Here is a 22,344-nt window from a genome sequence, read left to right as displayed (position 1 = left end):
CCAGAACACTATTATTGAAATTTTTAAATAAAAATAGCATGTATACAATTAGAACATTTCAACTATATTAAGGCATAAAATAAAGTGAGATACAAGCATTCCTCAACGCTTCTCCTCAAAGGTTTCAGCTCTTAAACATTTTTAGTGATTACATTTTGAAAAGTTAACTCCCCTTTAAACACAATTCCTGAGCCCCTGAAGCTAAAAGAAAAGACGTTGAGATCAGAGCCTAGATTCAGTAATCCAAAAAAAGATGCCAAGGACTTCAAGAGCAACACAGCCAAGGCCTACAGGATTGACATCAGTGATCCTCATGTGATCATCCTGCCCCCAGGATGTTAGTGACCAAAAGAAAAACATTCTTGAAATGTTTAATTTCCTTTATCTCTCTAGGAAATGTACCTGAATCTTCAAAAGGATTCTTTCCCAAAGTGTTTCTTGAAACCATTTAAAGCACTACTCAAATCCTAGGAGATTATTTAATCCAACACAAAATTTCAATGCAGCTTTTAAACCTGTGGCCACTTAATCACTTCCTTACCTCAAGGATAGGTGCTAAGATTAAAATGCTTTTTTAATGAAAGACAGTGCAATCTTTGAAAAACATAAGTACATTTTAAAACACGCTTGAACATGTGGAATGATACCTTTCTATATCCATCAGGACATTAAATTTAAAAAAAAAGATACTGAGTTTATTAAAAAAGGCAAGTATTTGTATTTTCTTGAATTTTTTTACCTCTTCATCCCATGTGAAATGATGAATAGAAATGTCATTTGGTTTTTGACAGAGTTTTATTTCTTGCTGGGTGTCCAGCTGTGGAGATGGGTCCCAGAAGTTGTGTTCACAGGCCTGCACAGTCCAGTCCAGGATATCCCAGATGATCAGCTCTCCAACATGGGAGCCACTTACAAAACTCAAATCTAAGCAGAGGTCATATATGTCTCATTAGAGATTATTTTACCTAGGCTAATGGTGAAAACAAATGGACTACCTACCAGTAATGCTCTATAAAACCACAATTTTATGCTCTAAACACCACAATCTCATCGTGGCTTGGTGTTTCTGGTGACCAGCCCCAACCAGGAGCCCCCCAAGAAAGAGTGGCCTCATTAGAACAAAAGACACTCCTATCACTCAGAGAATGCCAAGGGATTTAGAAGCTCTGTGTCAGGAACTATTAGACCAAAAGGTGCTCCTGTGCTACTTAGGAAACTGAAAGAGTTTTAGGAGTTCTGTGCCAGGAACTGGGGGCAGAGACCAATATATGTATTTTTTCTGCTATTTCACATATACAAAGTAAGTTTAAAATACATTAAAACATTAAAAGTACTTAAAAGATTGAAGAAAATTAATGTAGATACTTTTTGGTGACTACTGAACACTAAAAGGCTCTAAAGGAGGCAGGGTGGGAGGAAAGAGATCTGAGTAAAAGCTGCCTGGCAAAATAAAAAATCATACATTTAAATGATGAAAAGCTGGGAAAAATTTTAAACTTAGATGTCAAAATGGGTTTATTATACTTGACACATAAGTTTTTGGAAATCCCTAAGAAAAAGATAAATACTCTGGCAGAAAAAATGGGCAAAGGACAAGAACAGGCTAAACAAGAAATATAAATGGTGAGTTAACATGTGAAAAGATGTTCAGCTCCACTAATAATCAAGAAATCTAAAATCACTAAGATACTACTTATTGACATGCAAACTGGGAAAGATGGTAAAACAGAATACCCAATGCTGGCAAAAGCATAGGGAATTAGCCTGCTCATGCACTAGTAATGTCCCAGCATACAATGGTACAATCCTCTCAGATTTGTTAATATGTATCAAAACCTTAAAAAAAATGTGAACTCACTGATGCAACAATCCCACTTCTAGGAATTTATCCTGAGGAAAGTATGTAAAAGAGGTATATAACAAGGTTGTTACACAAATATTATAAATCTGAAGATAACCTAAACACCCAATTGGGGATTGAATACATAAGACATCCACAAAATGAAATAGTAATGCTGTTTTTGAAAATTAAGTTGTAGAAGTGTATTTATATTGATATGGAAATATATTCATGACATACTGTTATAAAACAGCAAACCTTATGTATACATATACACACGTTACTCTGACCTAAACATGAGTAAATTTTACGCCTAGAAAGATATGAACCAGTGCGTAGTACTACATGATGGGGCAATTTTAACTTTAATTTTTACATTTTTCTCATTTCTCTACGATGACTATGTATTACTTGTATAATAACAAGTTTTTAAAACCTTTAAAGAAAATGAAATTAGGGGGCCAACTAAGACAAACTACAAAAGACCCAGAGAAGTCGAGGGGTGAAGATCCTCCCATGCTCCAAGTCCCAATCACAGCAGAGTTAACAGCCTACTGACCACACAGCTGCCGCTCGGACTGACTACTCCGAGTGCCTATGGCTCATCTATGCAACACAAACAAAGCATTTGTGCTCACTTGGGATTTTTCACTAAAAAAAAAATAACAGCATTCGCCCGAGTCAGTGCAGTTTATCACTGTGTGAATTATTTATATTCCCAAACAGGCCACTCAAAATGTTTCACACCAACAACCTCAATGATATATTATATGTGGATGGATTTTCATTCTAGGTAAGAATCAAAAGTCACTTAGTATGAAAATGTCACCTGGCATCTGTCTACCCATCCCTGACAAGTACTAATACTTTGTGATTACCAAACCATGCTGTCAGCACAAAACAAAAAAAGGAATAAAACAAAGAAGCACGCAGGGCCTTTTGCCAGAAGAGATAAGCAAGGTTATCTTGTATGTCATACAAGGTACAAAACCTTCTACCCAGCCATTCAGTTCTCTATGGCAAACCTGGTATTCATTATCCACATTCGTGAGAGTTGTGTTGTACCATTCTAAGGTTGCCCTATAGCCACCTCACTGAAAACACACTCCCCCTGTGAGGTACAAACCCAGTAACTGGCCACATCCTTCACTAGTAATTGGTGGGGACAATGAAGCAGGGCTGAGAGTGGGCTAGGAACTGTACAACATCATCATTTCAGGATCACCAAAATCTGCAGCATAGCAGACATGCCTGTGGACAGGATTAGACTGTCATAATATCATTTTCAAATTTCACCAGTCTTGTCCATAATGATTCCTACATATGCTTCTGGCTTATCTATTATCTGCAGAGTAACTTTACGGTTGTAGAATTTACAAAGTAGAAAGTATTAGGGGCTTTCTGTAATTTTCATTAATGCTTTTTTTTGCTTTAGTTTTCCATTTTCCTTTCCTTATGAAGTTGGCAAAGAAATACTTGAAAAAGTTTTCTTGGCTCAACTATTACAAGCTTCTCTGTACACCACACAGCAAAAGTGCCCTAGTTAAGGCTACCTCAGTCACATCCCATCGCCTTCATTAAAGAAAGATGCTGGGCCAATGGTACCGATACTTCACATGCAATCAGGACAACTCCGCTTGACCAGTGTAATGGGCCAGAACACCACTGCGCTTTTCTCAGCAGCTCCTGCACCTGGGAGACCAAGGCTCAGTGTCAGAGGGTCTCCCAAATAACTTGCCTTCTGGGCTTCCACCCATGGCAAGAGGAAAGAAAGCTCACAGAGAAAAATAAAGGGGTGCTCCCAGCATTGTTACTCTATCCCCAGACAGGCTGGTCCTCAGGAAGACTTTCAGATGGACCATACAACAAGATGGCTTTTAGGGAGAATTTTAGAGCTGGGTCGGGAGGGCATTCTCACGGATGTATCTGAAAATGTGGTTGAATGGCATATAAATGAAGACTCCACTTGATGCTGTCTGCGCCCCTCTTTCCCTTTGCCTCATGTTTATACAAGTATTGTTAAAAAAGAACCAACCCAGGTCTCAGGTCAGGAAATGCACTACAGTCCTCCCACTACATCATATTCATGGCATCCTTACAGGACCTTTTTATAGTCTCCTCCAGACTATTAAACTGAAGCCACTGGTCCTCCTCTCATCTGACCTTGGAAGAAAGATCCTCCAGCAGAGCCATGATAATATAAGGTGTTACTTCATTTGACAGTGAACTAGCTAAATCCCAGGATTTGTGGTTTGTTATCTATCTTCTCCTGGATCTGATGTCAGATTCAGCTCGTAAGAGATACTCATTAAAATAATTATGAAGCCACACAGGATGTCAAAACGCACAACTATGAGGAAGGACAGATACACCCCATTTTCTGCAGACTTTGATTTGACTTCCTTGTTATTCTCTGAAAGTCTTCAATTACAACTGGCTTGAATCCTGCTCATTCTACTATAAGTGCATAACTTGCTATATAATATTGTACTGTGTGGTCAACAAAAGAGGAACCAACCGGAATAATTTGCTAAAAATGCTGAAATCTACCAAGTTAGTACACACAGCCTGAGACAATCACCACACAGCCACCACAGGGCGCCAGAGATTATGCTCTCCTGCAATCACCTCTTTTCTCTGCCCCACTCCATTCTTCTTCTTGCCTAAATCTTAGACCTACCTAATCTATGAAACTTCCATTCCACTGGCTTAAACCTCAGAGTATAAGAGAGTGCCAATCCCTACTAATCTAAAGCATTCTTTTAATGATGGTAATTCCTGAGTCCCAGAACAGACAAAATGACTTAAATTCAGAACAGGTTATGGTAACAAGTACAAAATTTTAAAAAGAAACAAGTACACAGCGAGCTTACCATTGACATTAACCAATGAAAGAATATTATCCTGGTGATCAAGGAGACGTTTAACTTCTAGAATATCCCATTTTAGTGCTCCTTCTGTGGGTGCTATCAACTTGAAAATTACTAAATGAAAAGATAGATATAATTTATTAAAATGGTCAAAGAAGATGAAATTCTATCTCTGCTCAAAAAGCCAGCGTATCATTAAGTGAGAAGCACTTAACATATTAAAAATCCCATCTCCAATGAAAAACTTATTCATACTACTTTAAAATATTTTTTCCAAATGCTTGAGATATTTGTAAAGATATACTAAAATCCCAATAAGTGTATCCTTAGAACTCTGTTCCTTTATTAAAACTCTTCTACAACATGGATGGAGCTAGAGGGTATTATGCTCAGTGAAATAAGCCAGGCAGAGAAAGACAAGTATCAAATGATTTTACTCATTTGTGGAGCATAAGAACAAAGAAAAACTGAAGGAACAAAACAGCAGCAGACTCACAGAACCCAAGAATGGACTAACAGTTACCAAAGGAAAAGGGACTGGGGAGGATGGGTGGGAAGGGAGGGATAAGAGGGGGAAAAAGGGGTATTACTATTAGCAGACATAATGTGGGGAGGGCACAGAGGGGGGACTGTACAACACAGAGAAGACAAGTAGTGACTCTATAGTATCTTACTAGGCTGATGGGCAGTGACTGTAATGGGGTATGTGGTGGGGACTTGATAATGGGGGGAGTCTAGTAACCATAATGTTGCTCATGTAATTGTGCATTAATGATACCAAAAAAAAAAAGACTCTTCTAAACCCACTACCAACCTTGAAGGCCCATGCTCTCTAGGGCTATGTCCAACTAGCTATAGAAACAACTGCTGAAGGCAACAGGAAGCCACTGAAGCTTTTAAGTAGGGGAATAGCCTGCATTTTCAATAGTTCTCTCTAGCATCTACTGGAGAATATATCTGAAAAGCCCTAAACTAGAAGAGGAGAAGGCATCTGAGAAGCACTAAAGTAAAGAAGGAAGGTAAATTAGGAGACTGCAACAGAGCAGCAAGAGAGGAGAGGAGAGCCTAGACAGAGCAAGAGTAGTGAGCTGGAAAGAAGTGGATCAAAATACTTAGGGGAGCAGTACTCAAAGTATGGTCCCCAGACCAGCAATTTCAGCACTACCTGGGAGCCTGATAGAAATGCAGAAGCTCAGGCCCCATTCCAGACCTATTGAATTAGAAACTCTGGGGCAAGGCCCAGTAATCTTGTTTTTAACAAGCCCTTTAGGTCATTCTGATGCACACTAAAGTTTGAGAACCTCTGAGTAAGAGTAAAACCAGAAAAATGCAAAGTGATTGGTCGCTACAAGAGGAGAAAGATACACATCTTTTCAGCCTGATGGAGAACATGGGAAAACTGAATTTCTGCGAAGAAGGAAAAAGAAAAAAAAATTATATTATCTTTAATATTTTACAAAAAGAAAGGATAAGCACAGGGTCTAGAAAATTACTTCTCAGACATGATTATACATGGAAAGGTCAGTTGAAGAACGGGAAACCTGGCTGCAAACAGGTGGAGCCTGCAGATAGAAGTTAGTAAATGGCAAACAAATAGCTCGTCTCACTAGCATTTGCAAATTGCCAACAGACTGTCACAGTAAATCTTATGACTAGTCTCTGGAAAAAGTAACACAGCAATACCAAATGCCCTCTGGGCTACATTAGAAAAATTCTTTTAAAAAAAGATTTTAAGAAGCATGCTTACTTACTCTGTCACTTCTCAGCACCTGAATTCTATTCATAAGACAGTGAACACAAACAGCTTTCTTGACTGAGGGCTTCCTGGCAGTAAATGGGTTAGCCAACAGTCCATAGCTAAGAAGGGGACTGTCAAATAGCATGTTCATAATAAACTAATACATTTACAAAATTTCTCTTGCACTTTCTCTTTCTGCTATCCCACTACTGAGGGAAATGGCATAAATCTACCCCCAAGAATACGGGCCCCATTCATACTCACTCAGTTCTTTGCTGACTGCTGCCACAACACAGTTCTTAGGTATTTCAATCAAAGCACTGATCCCTTGAAAAATATAGAAAACAAAGGCCAAATCATTTTCTTCATGGATTACATCAAAAACAAAAAACATTCTCAGTTTTATGTCAGTTATTTCCCTTAAAAGGAGTGGCAACTATAAAGTACATACAATTTGCTGTATCACACTTCCTTGCTTGCTTACACATGGAAAATAATTTTGTGAAAAGTATGTGAGACCTTTGGAAGACATTACTATTACTCTTTGAACATTTTTACTACTGTGGTGAACCTACTCAATAGGGAACCCCTAAGAAAATCACTATTACCCTATTACCCATTTACAAGATGACTAGCTCAAATGAATGTGAAATTGGTGTCTTCCTCAATGTAAATTTAAGAAGCCTGGGAGGGCTCTCTGGCAGTAAATAAGTCAACAGCTAAGAAAGTGGCCTTCAAATAGCATGTTTATAATCAATTAATACATTTACAAAATGCCTATATTATTGGATTATCAGATTCAAAATCCCACCACATTTTACTTATTTATGCAAGCATAGGGTATCTTTTTATAGCTGAATCAGGAAATGATTTTAGGGTTACCACAGCTTGCTAAGATATATTACAATTATTATTTTTGTCAGCAAGAATTACAGAATTGATATATTAGATTCAGAACCACCACATGTATTAGCAAAAATCTTTTTTGAAAAAAATATTGAAATAGATGTATATACACACACATACATGTAATTTATAAAATATGTGCAAATTTGGAAAATACTAATTTTCTTCCCACCTACCAAAAGACTAGCATGCTTGTGATTTGGAGAGTATTTCTGGTTCAAATCTTTTCTCCTCACAGAGTTGTCTTAACAGTATATTTTGTATTTTCCCATCTTCAAGGAGGAAGATATGATAGTGGTGGTGGAGAATGGGAAGTAATAGTGGTTCAGATAAAATAGAGGAGATAGAAGAGCAGGGCCAATGGTACCAAGAGGAGAATTCTAGATGCAGAAAATAGCTTGTTTAAAAAATGTTTATCAAGTTATTTGTGAAGTGAGAATACTAGAAACTCAGTAATCCAGAAGCAACTTAATATACAGAATCACAGAACATACTAGTGGAAAGGGCATGGATATCCTGTCTTCTAGGAGGCTCTTTCCACTGCATCATACTAAGATTATCTTTGCTTATTTCCAAATACAAAAAAACTGCCCCTAAAAATCCTGCTTGCTCATTAATCAAGCAAGGCTTATGAAAGGAGCTTCATGAGATAAGGGTCTAAGAGCACTGCTGGCTACCTGGTATCCTGGAATTCGGAAAACAAATCACAAAATCACTCATCAAAGGTAACCTATGATCTCTGTCAGTCAAAACTTTCCCGTAGATTCCCTCAAAGGTGTCTGATACCTCTTGACACTGATAAACTGGGCAACACTGTGACTACTTAATGTACAGTATTCACAGATAACTTGCAGAAGAAAGGGATATGGCAATAATAGGTAGTTAATTCCATTAATATACAAAAGGTTCTTTTTAACCCTGATTTCAATATTTCACATATCACTAATAATTCATGGAATAAAATTCACAGATAACCACAGGTTGGTGTGAGAAACAGAGAGGAAAATGTGTATGTAATAAAGAGATATAACTCATGGTATTAGTAAATATGAAAGTATACTCTAGATTCAAATATTAGTGATCAAATATTGAATTGAGAGGTTAAACTATAAATCCTAGTAAGATATGGATTTAGTTTGGCTAAGATACCACATTATTTTTCTGATATTGTTTAATATCTATGTGGAAGATAAGCTAGTTTCAATTATGAACTATGAATTCAATTCACAGATCTCTCACCACCTTTAAGACATCAACAATATGCCTAATAATATTCTTCCCAGGATATCCATGGATTCACTTGATTATTTTAAAAACAAAAAGTCAATAGTTTAACACTTGACTTCAAGGTTATTATCATTTAAATCTACTTATTTATATTTAAATACTTTTCCTCTGAATAGGTTTTTTTTTTAAGATCCTTGTTATCAATGTCAAAACAAAAAAAATACATGTCAACAGAATTCTGAGAGTACAATTTTGTAAGTCTCAAAATGAACTTCTTACAGTAAAACCAATTGTAAAATGAGGTCATCCTTAGAACTCTATTTACATCCAACAACCCCACAAATAAAGAAGAAAATGCTATTGTAAGTCATAAAGGTCTGCTTCCAGGTATTAATGTCCTCATCAAACTCAGTTTAGGAACATGGCCCAAGAGCATACATGAGGTTTTTCTTGACTGTTTTTGAGAAATTCTGTTAGAAGGAAAGGAGAAGCCGGAGGGAGGTCTTCTCCTTCCCAGTTGGGATGGAAATATATTTTACACTACCCTTAACCTGAATTGGAGAAATATGGTTACATGTTATATTCAGAATTGAAAAGAAAAATCACCTACATTGTCCTTTGTATTCATGGAAAGTCTCTTTGAAGATTACGTCTTTTACAGTCCGTCAATTATGATTCACAATTGCCTTAATATGTTTACCTGTATCAGAAAGGTGATGAGTCTTACACAGGAGATCTAATTTTTGGTTCCACACACACAGGTCATTTCCACCAGACAGCCAAACATCTAGTCTCCGAAGAACAGTTAAACACTGCAAAATTCATGTGAAATGTATATATCAGTTTAGAAGTTCAAGCATTCATTGGTGGTTTTAAAATACGTCTGCGAGTTCTGTAATACCCTCCCTTCCAGCCCTTCCAGAGGTGAAGCTTAGTTCTCCTCCCCTTGAACGTGGGCTCTGACTAGCTTCTAAAGAACAGAATATGGCAAAAGGGATGGATAGTGTGGGGCTTACAAAACTACATCAGAAAAGACATAGTGGCTTCCTCCTTGCTCTCTCTTGAATCACTCACTCTAGGGCAGACACACAGCAGCCATATGGAGAAAGGTCCGTATGGCAAGGAAGTGAGAACTCTGGACAGTCAGCATTAATCGACCAAGCGCCTGGTGCTCTGGAACCCCCAGCCCAAGTCAGGCCTCCAGATGACGGCACCCTAATGGGACACAGAGCCAGAACCCCCAGCTAGGTGTTCTTTACTCCTGACTACAAACACTATGAGATAATGTTTGTTTTTAAAAAGCCATTAAGTTTTAAGGTAATTTGTTACTCAGTTGACAGATAATATCCAAGGCTAAACAATTGCTTTTTAAATAAAACTGAAAATAGGACCTTAGTTTTTATTTAACATTCAAATTGCTATCTCCTAATTCCTGACTTAAAAAGGTGAGTGTTTCAAGGTCTGTAGAAGTTCTTTATCTTTAATAATACTTTAAAGTCCACACTTTTAGTTGTACTCTCCCTACCCATTGACTCTGAGCGAACACCAGGGCAAGAGCCAGAGAGAAGAAAAAAGAAAAAGAAAAGGTTCTGGTAGTCTTGTCTAGGCTAAGGTTGGACTGCTACTAAAACTGCTTTGAATAAGGATGGAAATAATACAGTTTATATTTTAAGACTTCCTACCCTAATCTCTGATTTTTAGTACTGATATTTCATTCCATTTTACTGTCGAATAATATTCCACTGTATGAATATACCACATTTTGTCATCAGTTGATGGACATTTAGGGCATTTCCACTTTGGAGCTATTATGAATAATACTGCTATTCATGTACGTTTTGTGTGTGTGTATATATATATATATATATATATATATATATATATATATATATATATATATATGTACATTTTCTCTTGGGAATACCTAGGAGAATGATAGCTGGGCCAAATGATACCTGTTTAACATTTTGCTCAACTGTCAAACTATTTTCCAAGATGTCTATACCATTTTACAATCCCACCAGCAATGTACAAGGGTTCCACTTACCATTTCCTTATCAACACTGGTTATTATCTGTCAGTTAAATAGTACCCATCTAGTGTATGTGAAATAGTGTGGCATAATGGTTTTGATGTGGACTTCTCTGATTAATAACTTTGAGCTTCTTTTCATGTGCTTATTGGCCATTTGTTTTTTGGAGAAACATCTCCCGAATTATTTGTCAATTTTTAATTGGGTCATCTTTTTATTGTTGAGTTGTAAGAGTTCTTCATATATTCAGGATACAAGCTCCTTATCAAATAACTGATGTGCAAATATTTTCTCCCATTCTAGTTTGTTTTTCCACTTTCTTGATAGTGTCCTAAAAGTTGTTCACTTTGATGAAGTCCAAGTTATATTTTTCTTTCTTTTGCTGCTGCGCTTTTGGTGTCATATCTAAGATACCTAATCCAAGGTCACAAAAGATTTACTCTGTATTTCTTCTGAAGTTTTATAGGTTCAGCTCCTACATTTTAGTCTTTGACCCATTTTGTATTAATTTTTGTATATGGCATGAAGTAGGGATCCAATTTCATTATTTTGTATGTGGATATCCAGTTGACAGAGCATTATTTGTTAAATAGACTATTTCTTCTCTTTTTGAAGGCATCCTTGTCGAAAATAAGTTGACTATATGTGAAGTTTTATTTCTGGACTCTAAATTTTATTCCACTGATGTGTTTGTTCACCTTTATCCAGTCTTAATTTTTATATACTGTAATTGTTATAGCTTGTAGTACCTTTTGAAACTGGGACGTTTGAATCTTGCAATTTTATTCTTTCTTTTCAAGACTGTTACAGCTATTCGGGGGTTCCTTGAACAAGGATCAGCTTGTTAATTTCTGAAAAATCAAAACCAAAAAAGCCTACTGGGATTTTGGTAGATATTGTGTCCAATCTGTAAATAATTTTGGGTAGTGTTACTATCTTAACTGTATTAAATCTGATCCATGAATATGGGATGTCTTCCCATTTATTTAGATTATCTTTAGTTTCTTTCAGCCATGTTTTGTAGTTTCCCTTGTAAAAGTCTCCTATCCTTCAGATTTATTTCTAAGTATTTTACTCTTTTGGATGCTCCTGTAAACGAATAGTTTTCTTAATTTCATTTTTGGGATGTTCATTGCTGGTATACAGAAATACAATTTTTGTATACTGATATATCCTAAAACCTTGCTAAATACACTTTATTAGTTCTCATAGTTTTGTTATGGACTTAAGATTTTCTATATAGAAGGTCACGTCACTTGTGAATATACTTTCATTTCTTCCTTTCCAATATGGATGCCTTTTATTTCTTTTTCATTGCCTACCTGTCCTGGACCAGAATCTCCAGTACAACATTGAACAGAAGTACTAAGAACAGATATCCTTGTCTTGCTGTTGCTCTCAAGGGGAAAGTATTCAATAAGTATTTTACATTAATATATTAGCTGTGGGGTTTTCATAAATGCATTTTATTAGGTTGAGAAAGTTCTCATTCTTTTCCTAGTTTGTTGAGTTTTGTTATGAGAGGGTGTTGGAGTCTGTCAAATGCTTTCTGTGCATCTACTGAGATGATCATATGTGTTTTTTCCTTTATTCTTACCATGGTGTATTACATTGATTGATTTTTCAGATGTTAAACTCATATTCCCGTGATAAACCTGTCATGGTGTATAATCCTTTTCATGGGTGTTGGATCTGGTCTGCCAGTAATTTGTTAAGTATAATATACTGTGTTTTTGTTACTTAACATCTTACCAACATTTTCCAAGCTCTTTATGTATTATTCTGAAGGACCATTTTTAGCATTTACAGCTACTATAATTTAACTATTTTCCTATAAGACATTTAGGATACAGCCAATTATCCATTTATGAAATATATTTGTAATACACACTTCTGTTCATAAAACTCGGCCAAACTTTTTTTACTATTTGAAATTTTGTGTAAATAGAATCAATGGCTCAATTCATGTGATCTTATTTTTAGTTTTCTTCATAATGCCAAGCTGCTTTCCAGGAAGATTATAGCAATTTATACTCTCAACAGCAATAAAAATAGCAATTTCCCTAACTCATTGCTAATAGTCATCCTTCTAAAAACTGTTAGTTCAAAAAATAATAATGTTTTTTATATTTATTGGGGGTCTTAATTTCTTTGATAAATTACTGTTCAAGAACAACGGAGCCACTGAAATACAGTAAATGAAATGCTATTTTTAACTACTTTTTAATGTGAAACAAGATCATAGTAGGAGTAAATATACCTATCTAGCTAACTAATATTACAGTAAAACCCCTTTTAAAAGTACTTTCACCACACTGGAATGAGATGCTTTTTACTGACCATTTTCTATAAACAGTTCATTAAATGAATTTCCCCCAAATACACAAATTCTCTGTTCCTTCAATTCATGTGTTTTCATTTGAAACCTAATGACCTCAGTAATATAACAAAATATTTTTTAAGAAATTTACAAGAGGCATCTTTTCAGATCATATAAAGCATAACATTTTGATCAAGTCAGTACTTTAATTTCTTTGAAGACAGTTGTCCATTGTTAAAATGGATACAAGCATAGAATAAATGGCACTTTCTTGCCCAGAAACTTTACTAAGTTGATAATTAGAATAGCATGGCAGCATGAGATAGCTACCAGAGATGCTACCTCCTTAGAAAAAAATTAAATACCTTCACTAGTGGCATATTGCAATTCTTTTTTACATTAAAAAAAGGGGGTTACTTCCAATACCCTAAACTTGTTGACATTATTGAAAAAAAGTGGTACTTTCTGAGAACATTTAAAATAATTTCTTCTGTAGGAATCAAAATAATCAAATCTTACCCAAGTTTGTTTCTCCAACATGTAGCAGAGCTCCTATCATGTAATAAGCCCCAATTAATAGGTCTGTAAAATGACTGAACTTAATAGTAGCAGCCAGTCAGTCATATAAGACTTTTTTTTTTGCAACTAGGTAATTGACATGTCTTATCCTTATGACGTTACAGAAGGAAGAGGTTGAGGGACAAGTAAGTCCATGTTTTTTGTTCAAAGAATAAAAATAAAAAGACTGGCGTTATTCTGCAAGTAATATCTCTTCCTAGAATTACCTACTAAAAACATACTAGGTACTACCTTTTTCCTTATCTTGCTATAGGAGATTCACCCCTTGCTCTCATTTCAAATGCAAACATTCTAGAATTTAATATATATGTTCCCAAAAATCTAGTCTTAGAAGAATCAAATAACTGGAAGCATATGTGGAAAAAATAATTTTTAAAACCAACAAAGTAATTTCATCTCATCTACTAAATAATTTTTTCTGAGACAAAAAGATTACCATAAAACATGTTACTACACTGATGGACAATGACTGAAATGGGGTAAGGGAAGGGACTCGATAACAAGGGTGTATGTAGTAACCACATGGTTTTTCTTGTGAAACCTTCATAAGAGAGTATATCAATGATACTTTAATAAAAAATAAAAATAAAAAGGCAAAAAAAAAAAATTACCATAAAATATCTGCTCAAGATTTTACCTTTACAGTAGACTGCAAACATGGTACTTTCCGAACTTGTCTGCCAGTATCACAATCCCATACCTAAATTTTGTTAAGAAACTTTAAAATCTTATTTATGAGGTTATAAATATCTTAATAATGAGATCACTTTTTTAGTAACTAAATCACAAATATTCGAATTTTAGGTGGAAATAGTTAAATAAAGATTAAGTAAAATTTAAATAAAAAATTAATTCATAAAGTGAGTCATCAACTTAGCATAGCAGGCTTACTATGTAAAATAACTTTGAGGTAAATTTTACTATTGAACTATCTGAAAATGACAACAGAATGGTCTGAATACTGAATCTTTACAGGCATTAAATATTGCAACTGTTTAGATTTAAGTTTACTATCCAAAGAAGTCCACTATAACCTAATAAACATTGAACATATTTATACTAAAAACTATCACATCCATTAATATTTACTGAAAGCTCCCTCAACATGCATAGCATGGTTTACTACTATTATCCTGATTCAAAAAAGACAGTGTATTCTTGTTACTTATATACATACTTAAAATAATTAGAGGACCTCGCATACACTGTACATGGTTAGTTTAAGAAGCATAATGATTTTCAATTTTTTACATCATTTCCTAGGGTAAGATAGATTTTATATAATATCTGAGAACATACATATATGTGTAAATATATATGTATGTATATGTGGACTCTTAAGACTATCACTTGACAAAAATAAATCTACTCTAGCATTTAATTAATAAAGGTAGTTAATAGTGAAGGCCCAAGCAGAACAAATTTAGAATCATTTGAGTAAAATGAACTGCCAAAAGAGTAGCCTTGAATTATTTCTAAGAAAAGTCACTTGGCAAAGGAAATGACTCTATATTATCACCCTACAATAGTAATTTTAATAATTTTCTCAATATCCATATAGTACCTTAGGAATGGTCTAATAAAAAGTACATTAAATTGTTTTTGCAGAGATTATACAGATACTGAGAACAAAACAAAAAAATTGCTTTAGTCCATTAAAATAATATTTGCCTTAATAGAGTAGTAATGAAGTTACTCTTACCTAAACATGAGTATATTTTATGCCTTTGTTTATGCAATATTACACATACCACAAAATATAGTTTATTCCCCCTTAAAGCTTTTCTTGAAATTTTTTTCACCTATTGACAATTTGTCTAGAAAACACTTCAGCTGATGAGCTCACTCATAATTTGTCATAAAGTATATCTTGGTTCTACAGATGCCTAAATAAGACCTATTCCTTTAGGTTTACTACCAAACTGATTTCACTAATGCTTGAAATTAAACAGAGTTCTCAGATAAGCCAAGACTTTTTAAAGCTAATCTATACCTTAAAAAAAAGTAATAATTATAGAACCACAGAAGACCCCAAATAGTCAAAATAATCTTGAGAAAGAAGAACAAAGCTGGGGGTATTATGGGCCTTGACTTCAAGCTACATTACAAAGCTACAGTACTCAAAACAGTATGGTACTGGCACAAGAACAGATCCATAGATTAATAGAACAGAAGGGAGCACCCAGATACAAACCCACACATATATGGTGAATTAATGTATGCTAAAAAAGCCATGAATATACAGTAGGGAAAAGACACTCTTCAATAAATGGCGTTGGGAAACCTGGACGGCTACATGAAAGATAATGAAACTGGATTATTGTCTAACTCCAACACAAAAGTAAACTACTTGAAATGGATCAAAGACCTGAATGTAAGACATGAAACCATAAAACTCATAGAAGGAAATAAAAGCAAAACTCTCTCGAACATAAGCATGAGCAATTTTTTTCCTGGACACATCTAAGACAAGGAAAACAAAATAAAAAATGAACAAGTGGGACTACAACAAACTAAAAGGCTGTAGAGCAAAGGGCACCATCAAAAGAACAAAAGGGAAACCTACAGTATGGTAAAATATGTTTATAAATGATTTATCTGATAAGGGGTTAATATCCAAAATACATAAAGAACTCATATGACTCAACACCAAAGAAACAAACAACCTGATTAAAAAATGGGCAGAGGACCTGAACACACGTTTTTCCAAAGAAGAATTACAGATGGTCAACAGGCACATGAAAAGATGCTCCACAATGCTAATCATAAAGGAAATGCAAATCAAAACCACAATGAGATACCACCTCACACCAGTTAGAATAGCCACTAACCAAAAGAAGCAATCAAGCATTCATCAATAGATGAATGGATAACGATGTGGTACATATACTCAATGGAGTATTATTCAGCTATGAAAATGAAAGAAATCCTGCCAGCTGCGACAACATGGATGGACCTAGAGGGTATTATGCTAAGTGAAATAAGCCAGGTAAAGAAAGAAAAATACCATATGATTTCACTCATTTGTAAAATCTAAAAACAAAACAGAATGAACAAAACAACAGTAAACTCATAGACACTGAGAAGTGGCTGGTCGTTACCATGTGGGAGGGGTTGAAGTGGGTAGAAAAGGTGTTTGAGGGGGATAAAGGGGCACAAAGATCTTAATCATAATAGAAGTTAGTCACAGGAATGGAAGTCCAGCATGGAAAATATAGTCGATGGTTCTGTGACATCTTTCAATGTTGACAGATAGTAACTGCACTAGTTGGAGGATTCAATACCATGGAAGACTGTTGAACCAGTGTTGTATATTTGAAACCAATATAATACTGTATATCAACTATACTTCAATAAAAAAAGAATGAAAAATTACAGTTATCCAAAGCATTTGGCTACAGCCTTCACAAATCCAATTCCTCTTACAAGTATTTAAGCTCCTTTTGCTGTACAATGAGCAGAAAAAAATGTAAATTATTCTCCAGTCCAAATTATCTTTCTCTAAATTGAAAGCAAACTGTAGTAATAAGTATTTTAAGCCCACATTCTCCCATTTCCTCCATTTTATATAAAACTTAACAGTAACTCTGGAAACTTTTGTCATGGGGTTTCCCTCAATAATAAACCTTAACCTGCTATTTACAGTCTAATACTTTTCAGATACCTAACACTTTTAAGAAGTGTCTTACGAAGGTAGAAAATCATGTTTGCTAAAATAGGAATGTACAGACAGGCCCCAAGAGGCAAAAGACTAATAATGTGTACACCAGTCCCTTGGGTTACTAAAGCTATTTCAAGTCTTCATGATTTAAGGATATAATAACTGTTCTATCAGCAGAGGCTGTCAAGATCAGTTGATTTTTTTCTTCACAAGCTTCCAAGGAAGGAAATGTAGTAATAGCTGTTATCTTTTGTGTGTGTCCATGGAGTTCCAAAAGTTTTTCTCCTGTCTGAAATACCAATAACAAAGATCAATAGGTTCACATTTCACAATTTAAATAATCTTATATGACAACATTAAGAAGAATCACCATATAGAAAAGATATACATTCCATTTGAAATTATTCATATCTACAATTTACCTTAAAGCAAATCAAGTAGAATCTGAACAGGTCATGGAAGAGTAGCCATAAACAATTTAAATTTTTCCTAATAGAAAATGCTAATTTTTAGCATTTTTTATTGGCAATTTAAAGGAATATTCTTTCCATATAGTTTTAAGACTAAAAATGTGTAAATTAAGCATAAAAATATTAGTAACTTCATCTGTAGGAAAAAAACAGGGAGTCCTCATTATCCAAGTATATACCTAAGTCTCCATAGTTATAAAGTTGTATAAGGAAATAAAAGGCAGCATAACAACAAGATATATATGTATATCTCCAAGAATAAATCAACCAGTCATAAAGTCAGTCTCCACTCCATCTCTCTCTATTTAACCAACAGCTATTCCCATCCATCCAATGTCTTCACCCATCAGTCTCTCACTGATTTTCCAAGAAGGAAACATAAAATTCAATGTAAATATAACAATTTTTTCCAAGGTTGCAGCATTTCATGAACATAGTGCACATAATGTTAAAAACTACTTTACTCTTAGGCAAAGCCATTGAAAAATGAAGATCTGACAGAGTCAGACCAGATATAACAATTCAAATAAGGCTAATTAAGATAAATGCTTCAAAGAGAATAACTTGAGTATTAAAGGGTCAGGAAGAGAGGCCCTGGAGAAATTTGGTGAAGCCTTAAATAAAGCTTTTGAAAAAAATAAGCCTTTTGTTATGTTACTATTAAAGTCAAACACGAGAAGAATGTTACTATCTTCCACAAAAATCAACACTTGATTCATTTTCAGAATCAGTGCATAGTTACTGATAACTTAAACTTTGTTGAATAAAATTAAAACTTTTATAATTTGGCATTTATTTCTCAGGAAAAAAATCTTAAATAAAAAACTTTCTATTATGAAATACTGGTCCTCATTTTAAATGGATATATCCTAAGTAGCCCTTTTCAAGTATTAAGTAGTCTCAATCTATATGGATGTATATCCGTAGATAGTGCTTATGAACGTATATTCAAATATACAGTCATGTCTTTATTACACAATTCACAAAGAAACAATACTCACCTGAGCATTCCACACAACTACAATTCCATCATCACCAGCAGATGCAAATCTGGTTAGAGAAAAAAGGTCAAGAAAATCGCTTGCGACATTTAAGTGTAAGATTACTATGAAGGATCAGACTTTGTTAATGGTATTTTGATTTACTAATGTTAATGTAGATTCAGTTCTTTAAGCTAACTTAGCAAATATTTATGGAATACATTCTAGGTTTAGTGCCAGGTACTAAGGATCTAAAGTGAGATCATTCATAGAGTTATAAAGAATAAACTGCTAGAAATGTGAGAATGAGGGAGATTTATAAATCCTCTTTAAAGTTCCTCCTTGCTTTAAAAAATTATATGATTAAATCCTGACTTAAGTGACATGAAACCAAGCTGAGGGATAGCTTTCCTGATAGGCAGTGATATTCCAGGAGTAGGACAAAGGAATGAGGTTCTCAGATTAAGTTCATTATTTCTATTATTTTCTTTGTAAAGATATTTTAACTTTATTATTTAAAGCCAAGATCTCTACCTTGCTCCTCTTGGTTCTTTGGTTTTTCCATGTGAATACTGCATTCTTGGTTTGGAAACTTTTTTGAGAGTTTTTATTTTGTTTGTTTCTTAGTGAAAATGCTTGAAATGCAAAAAGGTAAAGGAAAGTTTGTTTCATGGCATGAAAAAGAGCTGTGATGAACTCATTTACAACCCACCTCTCCTCTTTACCTCCCATTCACTATACATAAAGGAACAATCACCTACATTTTGTAGAGTAGAAGATATCCATGACATAAACACTATCAAGAAAAATAATTTGTTGTGTAAGATTATTTATCATAGTGACTGCATAATAATAAAATAAAGAAAAACCTGTTCTCAAGCAGTGTCCCAATACTGTAATGTAATGTGTCCCAACACTGTAATGTAATGTGTCCCAACACAGCAATCACATTGTAAGCATGTCAAGTAATTTATTAATATCATACTCAAGCCAGGCAGAGAAAGACAAGTACCAAATGACTTCACTCATCTGTGGAGTATAAGAACAAAGAAAAAAACTGAAGGAACAAAACAGCAGCAGACTCAGAGAACCCAAGAATGGACTAACAGTTACCAAAGGGAAAGGGACTGGGGAGGATGGGTGGGAAGGGAGGGATAAGGGAGAAAACGGGGTATTACGATTAGCACACGTAATGTAGGAGGTTGGGGACATGGGGAAGGCAGTATATACAGAGAAGACAAGTAATTATTCTATAGCATCTTACTACACTGATGGACAGTGACTGTAATGGGGTCTGTGGGGGGAACTTGATAATAGGGGGAGTCTAGTAACCATAATGTTGTTCAAGTAATTGTACATTAACAATATCAAAAAAATATATATATCATACTCAAGTTTGTTAATGATTCTTTAATAAATCAAAATCAATTAAAAGTTGTTCCCATAATATCCCTTTCATTCACTTGAATTCAAGGTTTGGCTTTTTTAATGAAGAGAAAGAGTCAGTTATGAATTGCATATAAGTAGCCCCTTATGGCCATCAATCATTCATTGATACTCCATTACCAGCTAGGCATGCAGAAAACTTGTACTTTCTTGCAAGTTTGTTAGTGAGTTTCACAAAATCTGGGTATGCTTTGATGTCTTCATTAAAGTAAATAGTTGGCCATACACAGGGGGAAAAAAGTAGAAAATTGATATACTAAGACACAAAAATTACTTTTTCCTGAGACTATCTGTTCTACTGAATTTTACCCCCATGAGATTCATAAAATCTTACTGCTTCAGTTATGTAACAAGTAATTTACCACACCAAACTAAGTTTCAAGTTCTAATTTCTCTTGCTCAATTTCAAAGTCCCATACTCACTAGCTCTGACAATTCCCATAATCAGTACTCATTTCAAAACCCTTTGATTAAATCTCCTGCAATAGGAGCTAAGAGATTATTCAGGAGACATTGGTCAAATACAGTCTGACAAAGTCTATTTTTTTAATATAGAACTATATTATCTTTTTTAACAGAAAGAATCTTTAAAACTTCTTGGGGTAACCAGTTAGAATGATTTTAAAATCCATGCCCAACATTTATTCTTATTTCAAAATGAAACATATAAAAGATCTGGAGATTAGAAGAATATTTAAATTAAAAATATAATTTCTTGTGCTTAATTACACACATTTTCTGAATCAGAATACTAAATACATTAAGTATCAAAAGTAGTTGCTGGATGTAAATCTTAATGTTTCTAGGCTTACTGATTTCTTCTTATTTGTGTAGTGATGGTGGGGAGGCAAGACGCAAGTTCTTAAGACTCAAGGTCTTAAGAAACATCAATTTCTATTGATTCTTGAGACTCTCATAATGCTTTTCTCCCTTGTAGAAGGCTGCAGGTTTAAAATATGTACTTTTCTCTAACCTTGATTTTTAACTTCTCATTATTGTTTTATCATGTTTGAATCTCATGAGTTCACAATGAGAGTCGACCGAATGAATGGTTCAGAGTTTAGAAATGAGATATAGAGCATTTCACCTCCAATTTTAATTCAATCAGTAGAGAACAGAAGTTAAATCTAAACAATGCTCAATATTAATGCATGAAATTACAGTCAATTTTTTATTGCAAAGAGGTCAATTACCCAGGTGGTGGATTGTTCAAGCCTTTCAGTTCTTATATGTTGTATTGCTGCTTTTTTTTTGCATTTTTAATATTTATTATTACCTCCTCTAAAGAGGAAACATGAAGCTTTGAAATGCAGATCAGTATAACTTTGCCACATTTTAGCATCTCTCATAAAATAACTAGTAAAATGTTGGGCCATCATTCACAAATTAAGATTATCTATTCTACTAGGATGGATAAATGAAAACTAGCTGCACTCTATCAGTTTACCTTAATCTAAGTAAGTTTATACTAATTGTCAAGCACATACTCCAGCCATCCTCAAATCAGAAATGAAAAATCAACCTAATAATTCCTAATAGTAAGATACACTGTAATTGCTGAAAAGAAGTAGTGAACTATAAAAAAGGAACAATTAATTAGACAGTAATGAAAATATAAATAAGGTTTAAGCTATCATGAAAGGAAGAATAGAGGCTATACTGCCATATAATTATATATAATTTTTTAAAACACTCTAGATTACTAGAATCCAAAGGCTCAAATCTAAAGGTAAGGTTTTAAGAGAAATGTTACTTTACTTATTACCACAAAATGTATTTAGTGAGAGTTCATGCTAGTGATAAAGAAATGCCAAGATTAATTACATGTGGTTCTTGCCTCAAAATCATAAAATTTAATGATTGTTCAGAAAGGTACTGTATTTCATCAAATCTAAGACATCATCATTGTAAGACATTCTATTATTTTATATACTATTAAAGAAAAAAATGCTGCCAATTTTAAATGAAAGACATAATCAACTATATAATGTATCCAAATTTTAGAGATGAAAAAATAGGTTTCTTAGATTCAATGAAGTACAGTTATTGCTGTATTTATTCATCTTTATAATATGGTACTTTTTAGTGCAATGAATCTCTGATTATCTCTGGCAGGCTTCAAGAAATGCTTTTTCAATGAATAAATGAATGAATAAGCAAATATTTTAACTGTTGAAAAATAGATTCATTAATAGTAATAATATAACCTCACCTTTTCTTTTTAGTTATTCATATCTCAATATATTGTCACAAAAATAGAAACTTAAAAAGTTTA

The 22,344-nt window shown here is 34.2% G+C and overlaps 1 protein-coding gene across 7 annotated transcripts in view; it reads right to left on the bottom strand.

The window, feature by feature from the left end:
- The window catches only part of WDR41 (WD repeat domain 41), a 37,121-nt gene that overhangs the window by 5,532 nt on the left and 9,245 nt on the right, over positions 1-22,344 (bottom strand). For 6 of the 7 annotated variants that reach the window (XR_012130509.1, XR_012130510.1, XM_017656688.2 and 3 more), the window contains 7 exons: positions 18,645-18,693; positions 17,331-17,462; positions 14,150-14,212; positions 9,282-9,393; positions 6,713-6,775; positions 4,714-4,824; positions 740-924 (listed from right to left, as the gene is read on the bottom strand). Coding sequence is in view for 5 of the 7 variants with exons in the window: in XM_017656688.2 (XP_017512177.2) it covers positions 740-924; positions 4,714-4,824; positions 6,713-6,775; positions 9,282-9,393; positions 14,150-14,212; positions 17,331-17,462; positions 18,645-18,693 (715 nt within the window). In the remaining 2 variants the exon portion in view is untranslated. Of the gene's footprint in view, positions 1-739; positions 925-4,713; positions 4,825-6,712; positions 6,776-9,281; positions 9,394-14,149; positions 14,213-17,330; positions 17,463-18,644; positions 18,694-19,157; positions 21,682-22,344 lie in introns of those variants that run through there. The other variant, XM_073234923.1, reaches the window with a different exon arrangement.

Source organism: Manis javanica, chromosome 1 (genome assembly GCF_040802235.1).
Source record: "Manis javanica isolate MJ-LG chromosome 1, MJ_LKY, whole genome shotgun sequence".
NCBI classification, from domain to species: domain Eukaryota; kingdom Metazoa; phylum Chordata; class Mammalia; order Pholidota; family Manidae; genus Manis; species Manis javanica.
Note: the sequence above shows the minus strand (reverse complement) of the source record. Positions and strands in the feature narration are given on the sequence as shown.